The sequence below is a fragment of the Lycorma delicatula genome, chromosome 1, assembly GCF_047948215.1.
Source record: "Lycorma delicatula isolate Av1 chromosome 1, ASM4794821v1, whole genome shotgun sequence".
Classification (NCBI taxonomy): domain Eukaryota; kingdom Metazoa; phylum Arthropoda; class Insecta; order Hemiptera; family Fulgoridae; genus Lycorma; species Lycorma delicatula.
Genome location: NC_134455.1, coordinates 174,673,165 through 174,694,381, shown reverse-complemented (window position 1 = coordinate 174,694,381; position 21,217 = coordinate 174,673,165). Strand labels below are relative to the sequence as shown.

Below are 21,217 nucleotides of genomic sequence, written 5' to 3'. Positions count from 1 at the left end.
ACTATATAATACAATAATTTCTGTTCTTCTTATTACGTAGAAATGAATTGCAAGTGCGCATCAGTTTATGGACCTAACTGCCTAACTGTAACCAGCTACTAAGGTGTAAAATTATAAGGAAGAGGTATATCTAGATGATTGATGACTATTTTTGGGACCAATATTATAGATACCCAGCTACAGCTATTGTTGTTGTTTAGATAAAGCTGCCTGCTAAGGTATGTCGTCTGTTTGTTTGGGATGACAGATAAATATACCTAAAATATACATGTTTTTTTTGTAAACACTACTTTATATAGCTTAATCTTTCTTTTGGCTGACGAGTGTTCTTATTTTTTTAGAGTCGGTGCTTTATTCTTTTATCATTTATTCTTATTACGCCTTTTACATCCTACATTCTAGTTTATTTACCTTTTTTACACATTGAAATCATTTTATTTTTTACAAACTGTAAGCTTTATAAAAGAAAACAAATTTACAAAAATTAATTAAATTACTTGTAAAATTATGCTTAAAAATTCCATTACTGGTTGATTCGATTAAATGTTATCTTTGCACAAAAAGTGTATGCTCTTCACTTAGGTATTTAAAAATGATATTACTTAAACAGTGGAATTATGATTTCGTAGAAAATTAGTTTGATACGTTTTACGGGTTACGAGTATAAATAAGCAAAAGTTTTAAGTAATTATTCTTTATTGAAATTTTAATTAAAAGCTTTAATTGAGTTTTTACTTAGTATTTAAATTAAAACAAGTTGCTATAAATTTGAAATGTTTCTATTCTCAAATAAAGTTCGGTTTTACGAAGATGTGTTAATTACTAATCTTTAGAGATAATACTTATTATTCATTAAGAGAAAAATTAGCAGAAGTTGCTTGAAAGAAGTGAGAGAAAAATTTAATAACGGATTTAATTTTCATACTTCCGTAAACAATAAGAACATTCCGGTACAATACTTTTTTCTAGTTTTTAATTAGAAAATGAAACTCTGCTTACTTTTATATGCTAAAAATATCTGATTTCATTTATAGGGAAATTTTAATATTAACGTTTAATTCTATTTATAACTTAACAAAATTTGGTTCCTAATGTATTTTAAATTACAAATACTTAATTAATTAATAGAAATAAATTAAGGTATTATTGTAACAGCTTAGTGTATAAATAGTGTAGCATTAGTATTAGCATTTGTAATATTAGTGTAACAACTTTTATATAAATAGTGTATTTATATAAAAGACAAACAATGAAAATTAATGAAGCGTTACTACACCATTCGTTACTGATGATGAACTTTAATGGAAACAATTCTCTGTTTTTAATATCAATTATTTATGGGAATTTTAAATATATGAACATATTGTTTTCAGTTACTATATTTATTATTTTTGTTAAAATAACACTTTCATTTGTTATTTCTATACATTCACTTCTTTATTATTATTGTTAACTAAAACAGTGTTAAGTCAATTGAAGGTTAATTACGCTTTTACAAATTTAAGGTCAATGCGCTTGATCATTAATTTTATGGTTGTGTTGCTTTCAGACATCTCATATTTTGCTATGCTAATTAACATAATGATTTATTGCTTTGTTAAACAGAGGCAAATTTTTTTATAGGGCAAAAGGGAATAAAATCATTTTAGATAATATAAATTTACAGCAACTATTATATAATTCTTGATTCTTCAAGGTACAGTGTGAGGCTGAATTACAATGTTTTAAGTTAAGTTGTTTATTATTTATTATCACTGAATTAAGTTGTTAAAGTCATTTTTTGAATTATTGTTTTATTTGCAAGTATTATTATCAAATTTTTCCTTTTTTTCCTTTTTTCCTATTTAATTTGGTCAAAATATTAATATAATATTTTTTAGGCATTAATATCAATAAAATCAGTTTCAGTTGTACTCAATTTTTTGAGCTGGAAACATCTTCTCATATATTAATTGCATTTTTATAAAATATTATAAATTAATAACTTAATTACTAAAAAATCTGATAAATTTAATAGATAAAATTCTTTTGAAATTATTAATCACTTCATGCCGGTGATTGTGGCACAGCTTCTTGTGATGGTGAAGAACAGGATGTCAAGGTGATGATTAATCCTTGAATCTCAGGTTTTCAGTAGAGAAGCCGCTGTCCAGATTTTTGTCTTGATTTTTTTACGTATTACATGTTTTTTTCCTGTTTTCTGCATCATGTTGTTTCCTCATACACTTTATAAAGTAACACTTTTGAATGTCAGCTTATGATAATGAAAATAATTTTTATAATCGAATTTAAAGCATATCAATGATTTCAAGCCATTTCAATAGATTTCAGCAAATCTATTGTAAGGCAATTTCTACCATTAGCCGGGCCATTCTTCTATCAAAAATGGCTGAAGAGAGCCATCAGCGACGACTGCTACTGGGTTGAGTGGGGATGAGACAACCTTGGAGAGGAGGTAGCCGGGGAGGTGTCATCACTATTCTTGAAATATCCAGGACTCTCTGAACCACTCATTAAAGCCCCGCAGGAACTACAGCATACTCTGAGTAATGTCGAGAGGCGAGTATCAGGGCTTGCTTAACCAGAGGGAGGAGTTTTAGTCGTTGAGCGCCCGATTCTGACGTCTATGCGGGCAGCCGGTGGCTGGAAAGCTTTCCCCTCCTCCGAGAAAAAAGGTAGCAGCAGTTCAATTATTACTAATTCGCTTTCTTTCTCACTTTTTTTGTTATATATTTATCATCCTTGAATTTGTTTATTTAAACAAGGTGGATTAGATCCGTATTCAGGAATAACTGAAAAGTAAAAAATCTCTTTTCTAAACACGATTGCGCAGATAACTTTTAAACCTTAACCTTTTAGGTAAAGTTTCTGCTTTCCTTCTATAATAAATTTTAAATTTCCAGCAGGACTTCAAACTGTTTTTCTTGTTTTTACATATAAGTTTCATAGTTACTGTAGTTATAAGAGGGTAATGTATTTAACACAATTAATACATAATTAAAAATTATAATTTAATTATTTAAATCAATTGTTAATTTAACTGCGTTTTTTATCTTAGGATTCCTGAAAACGCCGCATATGTTAAGATATGAGTGATACGTTTTTAATTGTTTCTTTTTTTATGTAGAATCCAAAATACATTTTGAACAGTTTTCTTTTTGGCAGACCAGAAATTTTACTGTATGGATATTTGCAATATGGTGGTTACAGTTTTCATAAATAAATAAAAGTTATTTTATAGTAATAAGAACGTAATACTATATCAATAAAACGGAATATCGTCGAACAGTTAAATATTTTAAGATTATAGCCTTTTTTTTTGTTTTTGTATATTTCTTTATTTACAATCAGTTACTTTAACAATAAAACTATTAGTCAGTGTAATAATGACGTGAAAGTGAGGTATCCAGGGATATCTTCCAAGACAATATAAAAGTTTAAACGCAGTATAGTACAATAAAAAGTATAACGAATAAAAATATAACTAAGCGTAACAAATTACAAACGATTCGAAAATTAATTGTTAAAAACATTAGAAAATTTAAATGGTAACATAACTTAAAATAGGTATTGAAAACAATAAAATTAATGCTAAAAAACAAAACAAGCAATTAAGTATAAAAAAATTGTTTCAAGTTATATATGTGTAAAAAGAACATATAACAAATTACACTAGTCACATATAAGAAACAAAGTCAAACCCACGAAACTTACAGAATTCATAGACAAAAAACAAAAGAATTCATAGTTCTAAATTAAAATTATTCATAAATAGTATCAGCAAAATTTAGTAACAAAAGGATGATATTCAAGTGATGATTTTAGTTAGAAATGTTTTTTAGAAAAATTAGCAAGTATTAGTTTTGTTTACTGGATAATTTGTACAGATATATATACAGCTATAAATAAGGACTTTATCTTTTAGTGTAGTTGTAAATTTTTCTCAACTGACTCTTAATGTACATATTGAAATTCTTATTTAAACGATCAATTCAAATTTTCTTACCATTGGATGTTCTTCAAGTTTTCTTTTAAAATGACTATCATCAGTTTTTGTTTCATGATCTACCTTAACAAGCTTATAGTAGTTTTCAAAACCAGATATCTAAAAAAAAAGAAACACAGAAACTTACCATTACACCAGAATATCAATTAAGTAAATATAGTTGTGTAACCGGCAAAATAAATAAATAAACGAAAAGATATATATAATTTATATATTTTAGAAGGACAAGTTAAATACATATTTATTATTTATAGCATCATCTAATTAAAAGTTTCTTCTTACCCTAAAAAATGCAATAAAAGAATTTGAACATTCTTTTAAGTATCATTTTTACTTTACACTTACGGATAAATAACTTAAACTTCCATGATAGATTTTTTGTTAGTATTTTAACTGCTAAACCTACAACAGAAATTTTGTTTTATCTAAATAATAAAATCACATATAGGCATACAGAATCATTAATTGGTCAATATTAACATACAATAATTCATTTAATTAAAAAAAAAAAATGTTGAAGTATTCGAAATAAATTATATTTGTTTAATTAAAATTAACTTTGCTTATTTACTTTAGATTTTATGATTTATTTCTAAAAACCGTTAAGGACTCTTAACTGATCCGTGAACTTGGAAATTTACTACTAAGATCAGTCGACTTTAAAAAAAAGAAAACTTATTTCCTTTGGTGGTTTCACTCAATTTGATTAGAAGATGTTTTAAAAAGTACTAAGAGATAAAAAAATTGGAAATAAAAGTTAATAAAGATACAATTGTAAGAGCACAGAAATATTTTATTTTAAGTTTCAAAGGTTAAAATGAAATCAATTACGGTGAACGTCTGTACTGTATCACTAAATCACTGAAACCATATGTCTGTCAATATGAAAATAATATTATATAAAAAGGAGGCTTGGTTGCTTTGCATCGAAGAGAGAATGTTATAAAATACGCTATTAATTTCAATAGTACTGAGATATTACAAATTTTAATGTACGATCATTTTTTACCGTTTCATACTAATAATGTTTTATCATTAATTATCTTTAAATGAGAGAAACTGGAGGCATGTTTGTATTTTCAAATTTTCTTTAATTTTAAATTTAATGTAACCCTGTTACAAGGTAATATTTTGTTTACAAAAGAGGATTAATGATTTTCCAAACAGTAAAATATCTCGTAATATTTTGAAATAATTAGAAAAAGGAAAAATCCATAATTTTTTCGTGAATCTGTTTGTTAAAAATATATATTTTTAAATCTGCTACCTTTCTTTTTGACTTTTCAAATAGAAACGAATTTTTACCTTAAATATCATCCGTTTATCTCTAAAAAGAAAAAAATTAAAAAAGTAATAACATTTTCTGAATAGAATTTTTGTTAAGTAAGCATTATTATTATTATTATTATTATTATTATTATTATTATTATTATTATTATTATTATTATTATTATTATTATTATTATTATTATTATTATTATTATTATTATTATTATTATTATTATTATTATTATTATTATTATTATTATTATTATTATTATTATTATTATTATTATTATAATGCCAACATAATTGACTACTGTCATGCTTCAGTTTTTAACTTCAAAAGATTTTGCTTTTTCTTTCAATTGTAATGTTTTTATTTCACATCAAAGAATGATGGTCGGATGATTTTCTTTAAAGATAATTACGTAAAACCAAAGATTCGTTGCGATAAAAACAGGGAGGTAAAGATTAACCTTTTTCGTTTTAATCTCAGATGCGTCAAGTTTAGTATCTGCAGTTAGTAATGGATCCGGTAATTCAGTTTCACTACATTATCCAATTTATAAATAAAGTTATTATAGAGCTATAAAAATAACTTTAATAAATACAATTAAAAAGTAGTTATAATAAAGTTCAACTAAAAGTTACAATTCAGATTCAAAATTTAAACTTTTTAATAGTTAAGTATTACTAGGATTAATAAAAGAAACTTTATTATTAATAATTTGTTAGTTTAGTTGTTTGTTGTCAGTTTTATTAATAATACGTTATTAATAATAGTTTGGTTGATTGTAAGGGTTTTTTGTAATAATTTTATGCTTTTAGCTTATTTAATCCAGCATTAACATCTCACTAATTCTAAGTAATAGTAAAACAAAAACTAAGTAACATGAACCCCATTTTTTTATTAAAACTGGTTAATAAAAATTTTAATAATAATAATAAAGTTATATATTTTTCAAAGTATTATTTTAAATTCAAATAATTTAATTTTAATCAATTTAGACAAAGTAAATTAAATTTTTTTTACAACTCCTTTATTTCCATGGAAAATAGAGATATTAGAGTTATATGTTTATAAAATTTTATTTGGCACAATTAGCTACAATATAGGGAAAAATATCATACATTTTGTATTTTTAAAACTGTATTAAACTCACTTTATTTCTTAATTCTAATTGGAAAGTTTTAAAATCGTTAAAAAAGTCAATGACAAAAGAGTGATTATTAATTTCAATCATGAGAAACAGATGACGGATTCAAAAGTGCATTTCCATAGCTTGGAAACGACCTGTATCCTTATAAGTTTAACAACCCAGTATTATTGGCCGAATGCCCCACTATGACCCAATTTGCCCTAGTAATCTTAAGTTGTTTTAACAAAGTTCAAAGCGTTACCGCTAGATTGCATATACATCTCATGTAAACTGTAAGTAACTGAGCCACCTATTGGGGACTATTATAACTAATCTGAACGAGTAAACCAAAAAAAAAAAAAAAAAAAAAAATTACTCTAAGAAGTAATATGAAATTTTAAATATAAACGTTTATATATATATATATATATATATATATATATATATATATATATGTGTGTGTGTGTGTGTGTGTGTGTGTGTGTGTGTGTGTGTGTGTGTGTGTGTGTGTGTATAGTTGAACTAAAAGTTACAATTCGGATTAAAAATGTAAAATTTTTAATAGTTAAGTATTACTAGGGTTAATAAAAGAAACTTTGTTATTAATAGTTTGTTTAGTTGTAATAATTTTATGCTTGAACTTATTAAATTCAGTATTAATATCTATATGCATCCCCGCTGTGGCTTAGGCCACCTTATTTGGTTACTTGCCCTTTCTCGTCGGCTCAATTTTCTTTAATTTATTCAAGTAACCAGAGGCAGGTGCAGCCAGACGCGTCGCAGATACAGTGACAGTAGAGATGACACGCTGTGCATTGTCGCACTCCTTAAAAAGGCCGAGAATGGTTTTTAGACAATTACCTTAAGAGTATTTGCAATCTCAAATCTAGTGTATATCTCGTTTAGTATAGTCAAAAATGGGGAGAATTTGCAATCATTGTTCAACAATTTTTAGCTTTTTTCATCCCTTTCAAGATCCAGTTTCAGAAATCTAGAAATTAGTTTTTACCGTATCTTTACCGTAATCTTTTTAGTAATGAAGTTTACATGCAACAAAAATCCAGTTGATATCTACACTTCATTTGTTACCGAAAAAAGTAAATTTTTCTGTTACTCCATTTTAACCGTTTAAATTCAGAATCTCAAAAAATCCTTTCTTAGTGTGATCTTAAACCGTAAGAGGAACATGTATACAAGTTTTCATCAATTTTTCTTCAGTTATTTTTGCTGGGCGTTAATGAATCTGTGAGTCAGTCAATCAGTCAGGACAAGTTGCTTTATGGGTACATATGTAGATATATATATATATATATATATATATATATATAAATATATAAATTATGTTACAGTAAAATCCTGACGCATTGCATTCCATAGGCCACGTGTGTTGGATTTCACTAAATACTAAGAAATTCGCGCTGTACTGGAATGCAATGCAGCTGAATTCTTTGTTAAATGTGAGAATAATTATTAATCCAAGTATGGCATTCGTTCGATACACATCGAACGAATTCCATACTTGGCATTCGTTCGATGTTAAAGCGTTCGAATGTTAATGCATACATTAACCGTCGAATCGTTCGAATGTTAATGCGTACCTGCTATTTGTTAAGCATGTACGCATTAACATTATACTAATATTGTATAACCAATACTTTGAATGTATATCAAAAGTAAATTTTATAATATTCTGTGTTTTTAAAAATAATGGTTAATTTAAAAAAAAAAATTCATCGTGTTTCATCATAACATATATATATATATATATATATATATATATATATATATTTATGTATATATAACCTCCCCTCTCACTCTCTGTGAGCGTTCGTGCTCGGGTGTACACATATATATATATATAACTATGCAGAATTATGCAGATTAATAAGAATGTACTCGTATGATAAGTTCGAAATTTTTATAATAAGCCAATAAATCTTTTTTGTTTCTGTTCATTCTTCAGTAAAGCTTCAAATAATTTATTGTTCATTTTTATTCATATTTTTGGTACTGAATTTAAGTATAAAACTATTCGTTTAGTATTTGTTAATGATATTCAACTTCTAAAACTATTTTAACTTTGCATAAAAATATAAAGAAGATATGAAAATAATTGAAATAAATTTATATAAAATTTATATAGAATTTAAATTCTATTATTATGATAATACACCTATTTAAAGTATTATATAAACGATTCCTGGTATTCATGTAACAGAAATAATAAAAATAAACTCATCTAAATTGCTCAGGTACAATGATATTTGAAATCATAAATGAATTTAACCTCCTCAGCTGCAGTAAACATTTACAATAAATATTATCATTTTTTTACAATATAAAATAGTTATTGTCCTTATTATGTATACATCATCATACACGTGTCGATTATTGCTCCGTGAAGAAAGAAACTTCGCTTCATTATCTCATAGATTCCTTTTCTTATTTCGTTCATTATTAATTACAATATATATTTTTATTACCGCCTTCCGCTACAGTTGTTTTTGATAAAAACATAGTATATCAAAATTCACTTCATATTCGGCTACAGATTTCAATTCAGTGAAAGAAGAATTGCAGAACTGTTGGATGACAAAACGTTTTTAAAACTTAAAGTTCTAATAATTCTTCTTATAACTAGTTTTGGTATTCAGTAGCTAAATGTAGTATTGTTGTAAACCGTTTGCTTTTACATAAACCTTTTCAATTTAATTTAATTATTACTGTAAGTAATGCACTCATATTTGTAACAAATGAATCTTTGTACAAAAACTGTTATTTGCCATACTTCACTATCAAATATGTCAGCTTTAAGAATATATAGAATCACCAAATATTTAATTACTTAGTTGTGAATCTAGAATAATCAGGCTTATCAACTAAACTGTAGTTGAAGAAATGTTATCAAGATGTATATATGATTGTATTTTATTTATGTATGTATGTATTTTCAAGATTACTGGATTCCAATGGATTACTACCGCTGGGCAGCTATTTCCTCGGAGCGTTTTTTAAAGTTATTTTATAATTGTATGTAATGAGATAAATTTCTTTTTCTGCTTTTATTTGAAATGCGAATAAAGTAATGCAGTTACAGAAAATTACAATAATATATTTCAGTTTGTATTTTTTTCTTTTTTTTTTACATTTTGAACTTTGTAATTTTATAAAATCGTAAAACTATTATTCAATTTTAACTTGTAACTTTTACAGTTCGTAATGATTTTTTTAAGGCAAGAGGTAAATATTGAAAAACACGAATGCCAAAATAAAGTATGGCTAACATACATTGCTTTTTAATACAGGTTAATTAAAAAGCGTGGGGATGAAAATTTTGTATATAGTATTGAAAGTAATATATAGTATTGTATATAGTATACAATACTAGTTGTTTTGGATATAGTATTAGTTAGTAATTTTTTAGCATAGTATTGGGAGTATCCTAACTCCCAAACAATAAAATTGTTAAGGTTTCAGCGAGAGTTTGCCTTCAATTGAAAACATCAAAATTCGAAAATCAAAATTCATCAATTTATTTAGTTTAGTTCTTCAAAAAGGTATTGTCCGAATCAAAAAGTATAGATATGTATGAAAAGCGAGATAATAATTGTTACATATTTTTTCTGCTTCATATTCTAAAACACAAAAATATACACCGTTAAATATTTTCTTCATATATATTGAATATTAAATGTTTTATTCCTCTACTAATACTGTAACTAAACGAGATTATTTTTTAATATCAGCGAGAATCAATCAGCGAAATCAGCGATAAATAATTGGAGATAAACAATTTATTTTATATACTTGTGTATATATATATATATATATATATATATATATATATATACTTAATAACACAAATCATATAACACAAAATTCGTCAAATTTTCTCAAATACATTGACTGAAAATGCAAAAAACTCTTGCCTACTAGTACTATCAAGTACTGCTATCTAGCGAAGCAATTCGTAAACGGGTTAGGAAAAAAAATCAGGGATAGAAGTACAAAAATTTCACATTTTCAGATTTAAAAAAACGTGAAATTACAAAGATTATCACATATTTATAAAAAAAACCTATATTCATTAAGAAAATTTATTTCTGCGATGATATATTGCTTTATTTCATCAAAATTATTATTCTTTTTTATATTTTAAAGAACTTTAAAAATTTTGAAATGTCAATTTGCGAGTTCGTCAGAGTAAATAAGTGTTCGGTGTTTCCGCCGTCGGACAAACTCTGGCCGGCGTCATTCTACCGTATATTATAATAGTATAATTTTTTTAATTTTTTAAATTTATATAAAATATGTTTATATGTATACATATTTACGAATATATTGCCTATAACACTCCCGGAAACGTAAGAGTTCCAACGCGGGGCCATATATCTAAATCGGTTCAGTAGTTGAGCTGACACGATAGAAAAAACATACACACATACACCCTAAATACATTACACTCCTTTTTGGGCAGTCGTGTAAAAGTAAGCTTTTACAATTTTATAATAAGTTATTGTAATATTCTTATTCTTTGACCCACAGTAATAAAATATTTCAAATTATTATTTATTTCTAACAACTGACGACATTGAAAGCTCAAAAAAATTATGAAAGAAATATATAAAATATTTCAGATTTTTTCTACCAATCATTGAGCAGTTTGACCATGCTATTAAAATAATTTTGTTTTATTGATAAAGATCTTACTTTATGGTCACGTGTTACTGCATCAAACTATTCCGTAGTGAAAATGTGGAAAAAGCAAGAAAGTACTGCATTAGGTGTATAAAGTGTAAAGATATCTTAGCAATATGTATCTTTTTGTGAAGGAATACGCTGTAGAAATTGTAAGGGAGGAGTAGGTTATAAAAAAATTAAAACATTAAATACTAGATTTCCTGTATTAAAAAAAAGGATAATTACATCATCACAACATTCGTGTAACGGACATAGCAAAGTATCAGCTCAATTAAACGACTTCGTGAGACCTCGCAAACCGCAACGTGGTATAAACAGATGCACTTAGAACAAATAATGGCAACCAGATAACCTATTCAACGTAACAACCCCTTCATTTGGATTCAATTTACTGTCTTTGTAACCATATAAAAATATTTTGAGGATTATAATAAGATTATATTTTAATATTTTATATTTTTAATATTTAATATTTTACTATGTAATATATATACTATATTTTAAAATTTAATATATTTTAATGTTTAATATTTATATTTTAATTTTTCAAGATTATATTTTGAAATTATAAAATTATTTTTAATTACCGAAAGCAAGGGAAATAAAGACACTGATAAATCTACTCACAATTCGTGAGTCAAGATTATATTAAATGATAAAATTGAGCACTGTATTAAATAGTTAAATTATATTAAGTGGCAAATAACATTTAGATTCAGAGTTCGGAAAGCTATAGGCATAGTTCAACACAATCATAAAATGTTCAACTTCCTTTAGTTACAGTAAATAAACATAATTAAATTATAAATAATACAATAAAAAAAAGATATATAAGAATAAAAAAAACATAATTTTAACTTCAGAGCGCACTTCATCAACTGGTTGTTTTAGTCACAAAATACGCTGATTTTACAACACTAATTATGCTGATGAATATCCCACAGTGAAACAAAAGTACTGATAAAATTTTATGAAACATTACCAACGGCAAAGTAACAGACACTGTTTTTCCCACAAACAAAATTCATCTCACTTTATCTTTAGTATATTATCTTCCAAGGTATCCAAATAAGTGGAATGATTTTTTAGTCATTTTTAAATCTCTAGGCAATATATTTGTAGCTGGCGATGATTATAAATAAAAAAAACCAACTCTAGGAATCCAAACCAAATAATAATCCTAATGCGAAGTCTTTATAACATGGTACAAAAAAGAATTAGTAGTTTTGTCAACAAGAATCAAAATACTTGTTAGAAGATAGAAACAAATTTTTAGACGTACTAAAAATTTTTATTAAAGAAAAATATTATTCTACAAAATCTTGTACTGGAATCAAATTTTGATCTATCGTCAGCTTTTACTTTATTAATAGCCAAAATTAGGCTATTAGAAGGCTACATGTAACACAAGACCGAGTTTATCCGTAATTGCGGAACCGGCTCCGAGGGGCAGGGAAATTATAGACGAAAATAATAGCCAAAATTAATTCTTGCTTGTAAAAAATAAATAAATACGTTAGCGAAAAGCACATAAATTTGGTTATTTATGAGAATAAATAAAAAAACAAGTAACCATTATCTACTTCTGTAGAAAATTAAAAAAAATTTATAAAAAAGAACACCGCACGAAAAGTCATTAAAGATTAAAAAACGGCAGTTCTTCCCATTTACTAGGTAATTAGCATAAAACTGCAAAGGAAAGGGCAGAAACTTTCACAGAACACCTAAAGAAAGTATTTGAGTCGTTAGAGGGCAATGATTAGGATTTCACTAAAGACGGTAAAGAATAATAATTAGACACATTTCTATTATAATTTCTTATTTCATCGAACACAAGTTAAATGAGCTACAATAGAAAATCCTTGCGTGAAAATGTTCCAGAAAATTACTGGAGAAATCACGAAGCCACTGCCTAAAAAACACTGGCATTTCTAACCAGAATCCATGACACGGTTTAAGATCTGGATGCTTTACTACAGTATGAAGGGTTTAGACGGAGTGATATTCCATTAGTGTGGAAAGGAACCAATTAACTTGGCCAATCAACTAACTTGCTCAATCAGTCATTTAAAAATTAAAATAATTTCAAAAAATAAAAACAAAATCTCTTTTTGTTTAAACCTTCCTTTATTAAAAGTTATTCTATCCCTGACAGCCAGTTCTAATTTCGAGAACGTCATTATATTAGAGAACAAGTACTTAAGTTTACAAAGATTAAATGCTTAAAGCATGTTTACAAAAATGTAATGTTTCAGAAAGCAATCAAATTACGTAAAGTGTGTTCAAGGACGTTAATCAATGCTTTGCCATTATACATGGGAGATCTTAGATTAGCATCTAGATCTCCCGTGTACAATAAAAATTTATTTGAATTATACAATTTAATTTTCTAATCATTTGTTTTGAGAAATTTGTTAATGAATTTTCTAATATTAAGTGCAAATTCTCAAGTTTCTCAAAGAAGCAAAACGACCAACTTTTTTATACATAACCGACACGGCCGACTTTCATCGGGAAACTTTTTACATGAGTTATCAATACTAGCCACTCAAAATCATGACTTGAACTTCCGAAATCCTTCATTTTAATATCCAAGCGTCATGCCAAAAATGAAAAGTTAATATCAATGAAGGTAAGTCTACAAATAAGGATTTAGAAAGGGTTTCCTGAGGAGCGCAAATTGCTTATTCTCTTTATCATACGTCAGTTAAAGGTAGGAAAAGTTGATAACACGGCAATCTTATTGATTATAAATCTGATTTTGATAACAGTGATGGATCAGCTTTTTTTCTAATTTATATAATCTTGGTTTATTGAATGTAAGTAATTCTGCAGGTATCCCGTCTATCCCAGGAGCCTTTCTGCCATTTAATTCTTTTAATGCTCTATTAAATTCCGAACTCAGTGTTGTAGCTGCCTTTTCATTCTCTTTGACTTCCTCTGTAACACCAGTTTCTAATTCATTTGCTCCGAATAACTCTTCAATATGTTTCACCCACCTGACGACCTTTTCTTCCGTATTATAAATCGGTGTACCAGATTTACATAACAGATTATTAGATTTTAACTAATGCACCACAAGATTCTCCTTAACTTTCCTGTATGCTCCGTTTATTATGCCAATGATCTCTTTCCACTTCTGTTCAGAAGTGTAAACTTTACTTTATATCTATTTGTTAAAAAAAATAATTTTATTTTACAACGTTTTTGGTTATGAAATTGTTGAATATATTCACGTTGTTTATTTACTACATAAAATACTCCCAAAATTTAGAATAATATAAAAATTCTTTAAAATTAGTTTCTTTATTAACAGCCAAAAACTGAGTTAAATACCAGTAACAATGGTCTAAAAAAAATATTTTTTTGTTACATACATATAAGGTTTATCTTTTAAAATGTTTTGCGCTAATTACAAATATGCCAATCAAAATTGAATGGAGGACATGTTACTATCTCAGATTCATTCAAACATCTTTAGAAGTATGATATAGCAGATATTTCTTCTTTGATTTATGTCTCGGTGATCCTGGGAAACTTGCTCTTAAGATGTAAAAAGCCTTGGCCATTACTAACCATTGCTCTGAAAAAACGTTTTACCAAACTAAGTTTTATGAGAAGTGGTAGAAGATACATTTTCATCGTATTCATATTAGCTTGACAAATAATTTTCTACCCAAATATGGCTGCTTCTCTCTTAAGATATTTCTTTTTCAGGAAGTGGGTGTTTCTGTCTCTACCGTCTCACTTTCATAAGAAACAATAGTATTTATTACTACCGAGCTACAGCCTTAATAAATCTCTATTACTTTTTGGTCTCCACGTATGTGTCATGAAAACTTTTCATACTGCATCAACGACAGTAAAAATTTCATATTGTCATAGTCTCTTTATTTGTGTAGTATAACAAGAGGATTTGATGATTTCTCATTTCCATTGAGAAGGATAACGGCTTTCGAACGATTTTTTTAGGAATCTATAAACAATCACTATTCGTTAGGATAGTGTTGCTGTTTACGACATCCAACAAATAATTTACATCAGGCTCATGTGCTGAAATTATTGCTACCTAACACGATAAAACATACTTTTGTGCCACTTTCAAGGAGGATCCAGCCTTTTAAGTTTGAAATCAATGACTTCATTTTATACACATTAAGATCATGAGCTAGCTATACTATATTCAGTCAGCGTTTGTTTTTTTTTTGCGAAAAATAAACATGAGTTCATCATGATTCTGCTGAGTCACATTTCTTGCATCAGCTCAGATTCATGACGCGAATATATATTTATATATCCAACACTATAATCATTCGTCTTATATAGTCACCGTATAAGGTAGTCAGTGTAATATAAAGTTTATACAAGTTATGTCTTCTCAGTTCTACAAAAACCCTTGATCTTTTCATATGATCACTCTTTTGTTCTCGTGTTAAATTTTTGTGTTCCATTACTTATTTATTCTTATTCATTTACTCTAATGTTATTCAAAGTTAATATAATTGAATTTTTTTAAGTTTGCTGGAACGTGAATGTAGTGTATTCCTAGATTTGTGTCTATACGACTTCAGTAATACCATTATTTTGACACCATGTCTGATACCTATTCAACTGATAATAGTGCACGATTACTGATATCCACTCCGAAAAAAGGCCCGAAAAAAGCCATTAGTCGTACCAAAAAACACATAATTTTAAATGCTTACAAAAGTGAAATTACAGAATAATTCAAATGCGTTGATTTAGGATGTCGTTAATAAACTGCTTACATAAGTGGAAGTTGTGCTGCTTCAGTGAACAATATGATTCACGAGTATGAATCTAAGAATGAATTACGGTTTCCTAAAAAAAAAATAAAAATAAATAAAACCCCACAGATCAATTGAAGAAAAATTTGATGATTTCAATAAAAACACGATTCGGAAAAAGTACACGAATTATATTTGTTGCGAAATGGCTCGGCGTTGTATTACTTCCTCTGAAAGATAATTCGGTTATTGTCTTAGACAACGCCCCCTTATCATTCATGTAAGAAGAAAAAATTTCAGCCATATCTTGGAAAAAGACTGATATCAAAATGTGTTTTTTTTAAAAGGAATGATTTTTGAGTAGGATGAATTTAAGGTACAATTATTGCAAAGAGTTTCGCGTATTAAAAGTAATCTTAATGTGTATAAAATTGATGAGTTAGCGTCACCACGGTGGTAAAACCGTGGTTCGGTTACTTCCCTTTCATTGTGTACTCAACCCAATTGAGATAATTTGGCTACAAATCAAAAGTTACGTAGCGTAATGCTTTTAAAATATCTGATATTAAATTTTATGCTTACAAGCCATCGATAAAATAGGCAAGCAGGTATGGCAAAACTATATAAAACATGTAATGGATACTATTGAACAAAATTATTGAAAACTAGATAATATAATAAAAAACAAAATTGAGCCTCCCGTTGTATCTCTTAATACTGAAAGCACTTCGCTACGGATTTATTGCAATCATATGGCGATAACTGGATTGAATTTATTATTTATTATCTTAGAAATTTAATCTAAGAAATTAGTGAAATTTTACTTTTTGTGAACAATTGAAAATTTCATAATTCTTAAAAACTCAAATAAAATGCCTTAATTTATTTAAATTTGAAATATATATAATAATTTGAAAAATAATAGGTCGTGGTTACTGAATATTAACGTCAAGCAGTTTCTCTTTATTAGCATCATGATTTATAGATGCTTGTGAATCGGCTGCCTGAACCCTCGCACTCGCAGTTTGCTTACTTGAACTTTGTAAACTAACTGAATAAGAGCTATATATATATTAAGTTTTGCTTCAGTAATTTTCTGAAAATACTCAGTAATTTCAGAAAAATTACAATGTGTTTGTTATCATCATGGTTGTAAAAATAATACTGATAAATAACAGTTTAAGTATACAGATATTACAAGTGCCTGAAAAAGAAACAAAATTACAAAATAAAGGATAATGTAACTATAATAATTAAAGTACACAGACTTTTTACGAGAAAAAGAATCACAACTTCCCCCAAGAGGGCTAGGGCGTTAATTTGTAGCTTAAAAATTTCCCAAGAATTAAGCAAATATATCCTGTTAAAGCAATCGGTCGGTTGGTTCTCGCGTGATTTCGGTTCTCGCTGTTGCAGACGGACAAACAGAACCTGCCACAAACTTTCTCATTTATGTATGTGTATATATATATATATATATAAATTAAAATTTCAGTTTTACAACCATTATTACTTAACATACAGATTATTTTAACTAATAAAAAATATTAATGAAGAAAACTAAATGAATGAAACAGTCTACCTATGCCAGGTTCACTTGGGAAAGTATGGAGTAGAGTAGCTGCCTTTGTGTTCTTTGCTGTTGTATATTCACATACAAAGATCAATATAATGCAGTTACATTCAACCTAAGCGAAATAATCGCTATTCATCTTATAATATACTGATTCTAATAAACATGATAGATTATTACTTGCAGATAAAGCAACAATTATTAGTTTTACTTGTCAGATACGATATCTACAACACACTCAAAAGAAAGTCTATGACAGAAAATATAAAATGAGAAATTGATAAAATTTTTAACTATTTAATTAAATAAATTTTGATGATCAATCTCTTCTGAATGGCAAAATAATATTACTTCAGCTATTATAGCTATACTTAGGAAATTATTAGCTAATGCAGTAAATGTCTGTTCAAATGTTATATTCATAAACATATTTATTGGTAATATTGAAATTAAATCATTCATAATCCATTCACCGCAAAATGAAATTCATGTTACTGTATGTTATTAAAGTTCAAGTTATCAAAAAGCCTTTGCAAACGGAAAACCAAACAGATTTTTGACAAATGTAAAAAAATCAAGCCCTTAGGAAAAACTTCGAGTACATATATGTATTCAGATATCATAAGAATAATGAATTGCTTAAATGCATAAAAATCAGCCAAAATTGTCAGTGTAACAGTCTTATTGTGCACCAGTGTAATTATTGATTTACCGTTCAGAATTAATTAAAACTTGTAGTCATTTTAATTATGCATAATTATTGTTGGATTTTAATGATTAAATAAGTGTAGTAATGAAACACGTAAACAAATACTGTCTTCTAGAAAAAAGAAAATATTTATCATGTTTCCTAAAGCATTTATGAAGAAATGAATTAAAAAATTAACAATGTTGTTCAAGAATATCAATCAATACAAGAATAAATATTGTTTACCAGTTTCTGAACTCTTACAATTTTTTTAACTTAATTTCCTAATGTGTATACTTTATATTATTTTTAATTGTCATTTATGTTGTATTATAATTATTTTAAATCAAGTTTCTAAACTTAAGAGGAAGATACTTTATTTCAGGGAAGTGTGGACCATCTAACGCCAATCTGATAGGATGTGCGAGAAAATTGATCTGTTTTTAAGATTGAATTGTATTTCCAAATCTCTTAATTGTTGTAAATTTTGAGGTTTTATAATAAATTATGAAACTTAAATTAGGTGGTAAGGGAATAGATAGATTAGGAATAAAATCAGAAATAAATTATCTTGTGTCAAATAACTTAGTTATTTTGGAAACCATAATTTTCATATTAATAAAATGTAATAATATTAACTGTTAAAAACACTGTTAAAAAAATTAACGTTAATAAATTATAACATTTAGTAACGTTTTATTTATTTATTTATTTTTTTTTTGAACTAATAAAATTTAAGAACAAGAAACATATACAGAATAGGACTGTAAAAGTCAATAATTGTTAAATGAAGCCCTTCTTATAGCTTACTATAGAGAGTGTGAGTGAAGGGCTCAGAAAGGGTTGTAGCAATTCAACCCTATAGCCCATGGGTCGGATTCTGAGGGCAGCGAATACCAGGATAATAGTAAAAAGAAGGTGGTTGTTCCACCCCCAACATGTTGGGGGCGGCAAAACGAGTGAGAGGCGGCTGCAGTTTGTAGGTGGGGGAAAGTACCGGTCGATAAAACTTCTGGTTCAGGCCATCAACTAATTGTAACTTCCACATTAATTACGGTACATAAAGTCACTGTGATATGTCTCTTGATTGGTGAAACGAGGCGAACAAGTTAATGTCAAGCAGAATTTGTTATTGTAATTAAAAAAAAATAATACAAATTATATACATATATAAATTAGTTTAAAATTGTAAGGTATTGAACTTTTTAAGTGTTTAATATTTATTCCAATTTTAACGACCACAAAATGCAGTTTCATAATATATATATCAGTAGATGATTCTATCTATCGGTTTTTAGAAGCTAGTTTACTATGCTGTTTGTTAGGATTGTATTACTATTAAATTTTTTTCTATAAGAACTAATGACATACATTTAATATTGTTTGCGTCACAATGTTAACAAAGACTACCATATGGTATTATGTCAACAACAACAAACATTGCCTCAAATAATTGAAGTGTACGTACTCTGTTATCTCCTGTTTCAGTTTAATGCACACAACGTGCCCGTTTGTACACATATAAACACACTCTCACATACATTAACATTAGTGGCAAACATAAAATTTATATGAAATTCAGCAATAACTCATGATTTTTTTTTTTTTTTTTTTTACAAAAGTAAAGTAATAAGAAAGATAAAAAGTATTATATCCTTTAAAGGAACGGACTGTATATTGGGTATAATGTAAAGAGTCCTGGACAATATATAACGCAATTATTTAATTTTATGATACGTTTTGCACTTAAGCTTGCCTTGTATTATGTAATTTATATATTTTTCTGCTATCAGCGTAATCTGTGTTCAGTTGAAAGTTGTGTATTTTAACTAGAGAACTGCCGTTCAACTCGTGCTTTTGCATAAATAATTTTAAAACTATATACATCCCGCTCACGTCTTATGCACTGACGATTCCAGCGACAACAATTTTATCGAAAACGCCCATCAGGATGCCTATTCTTTTGAAAAAAAGTGGAGTTTTTTTTTTGTTCCACTACCAGTTTATTTACAATCGGCTTCTTAAGTGAAACCATAAGTAATAAGCATGTGATAGGGGGTTCTTAAGGAACTCTCCCTTAATAAGTCAATCCACAGCAATAGTTATCAGTAATTTTAAAGTTCATTAGGAAAAAATATTTCTGCCAACACTTCATAGTCAATAAAAAACAATTAACAAATAAAAACCCAATAACAAATATATTTGTTAGTGATGAAAAATATGTGTAAGAATATAAACTTTTCATAGCTGTCGGTTGTCTCTTTTTTATCTCTAAGAATTTAATTTTTTGAATATCCAGTAAAAAACTTGCTTTCTTTATATTTTCGCACCAGTAAATAGAAAACAAAGTATGACAGGGTAAATATTGTTTTACACATTAGCGTTAAAAAAAAGCTTTTGATTCTAATTTTGTAATTATATTTTTTTCTACAATTTATTTACTACAGTGACACGAAGAAGTTGCTTTCCAGGTTATACAAAGTACAGCATAATACGAACATTTTAATTTGTACCAACCGTGCGGGTGAATTCAGACTTTATTTATATAGAGAAAAAAATACAGAAGTAAAATCTAGATTATGCATTCACGTTTTTTTCCCGTTAAAATACTGAATAAATAATTATTTTTCATTCGTGTCTATACTAATCCACTGCCTACAAACATTTGGCACGAAACCTACAACATAGATCATTGCTATAGTTTAATTTCTTTCTTCGTTTGTAAAAAAATATGATTAATTATAAATTTCTTTAAATCCTTTATGTCACGAATTCATTAAAATTAAATTAAACGAGAAACGTTTACTAAGAGTACTCTGCCAACATTTACTCTCCATCACCATGGTAAACAAAGTTACAATGTTTACCGTTAAACTTCGATCAATCATTACATCGTTTTGATGTAATTTTAATATTATTCCATGAGAATATTTTAGTAAATGTTCTTTATCACAAAAAATAAAATGATACAGTTTAAAAGAATTTATTTATATAAAATTCTGGAATTTAAGCTACTACACTAGATTAACAGAGAATTTATAACGTAAAAATTTTTTGTGTTTCCATATCTGTTTCATTTAATTACGTGTCGTCATGAGT

General features: G+C 27.3%; 1 protein-coding gene across 1 annotated transcript in view; it reads right to left on the bottom strand.

Moving 5' to 3' along the window:
- The window catches only part of LOC142325571 (neuroendocrine convertase 1-like), a 121,869-nt gene that overhangs the window by 69,571 nt on the left and 31,081 nt on the right, over positions 1 to 21,217 (bottom strand). The window contains exon 3 of the mRNA XM_075367481.1: positions 4,007 to 4,105. Within this exon, the coding sequence (XP_075223596.1) occupies positions 4,007 to 4,105 (99 nt within the window). The remainder of the gene's footprint in view (positions 1 to 4,006; positions 4,106 to 21,217) is intronic.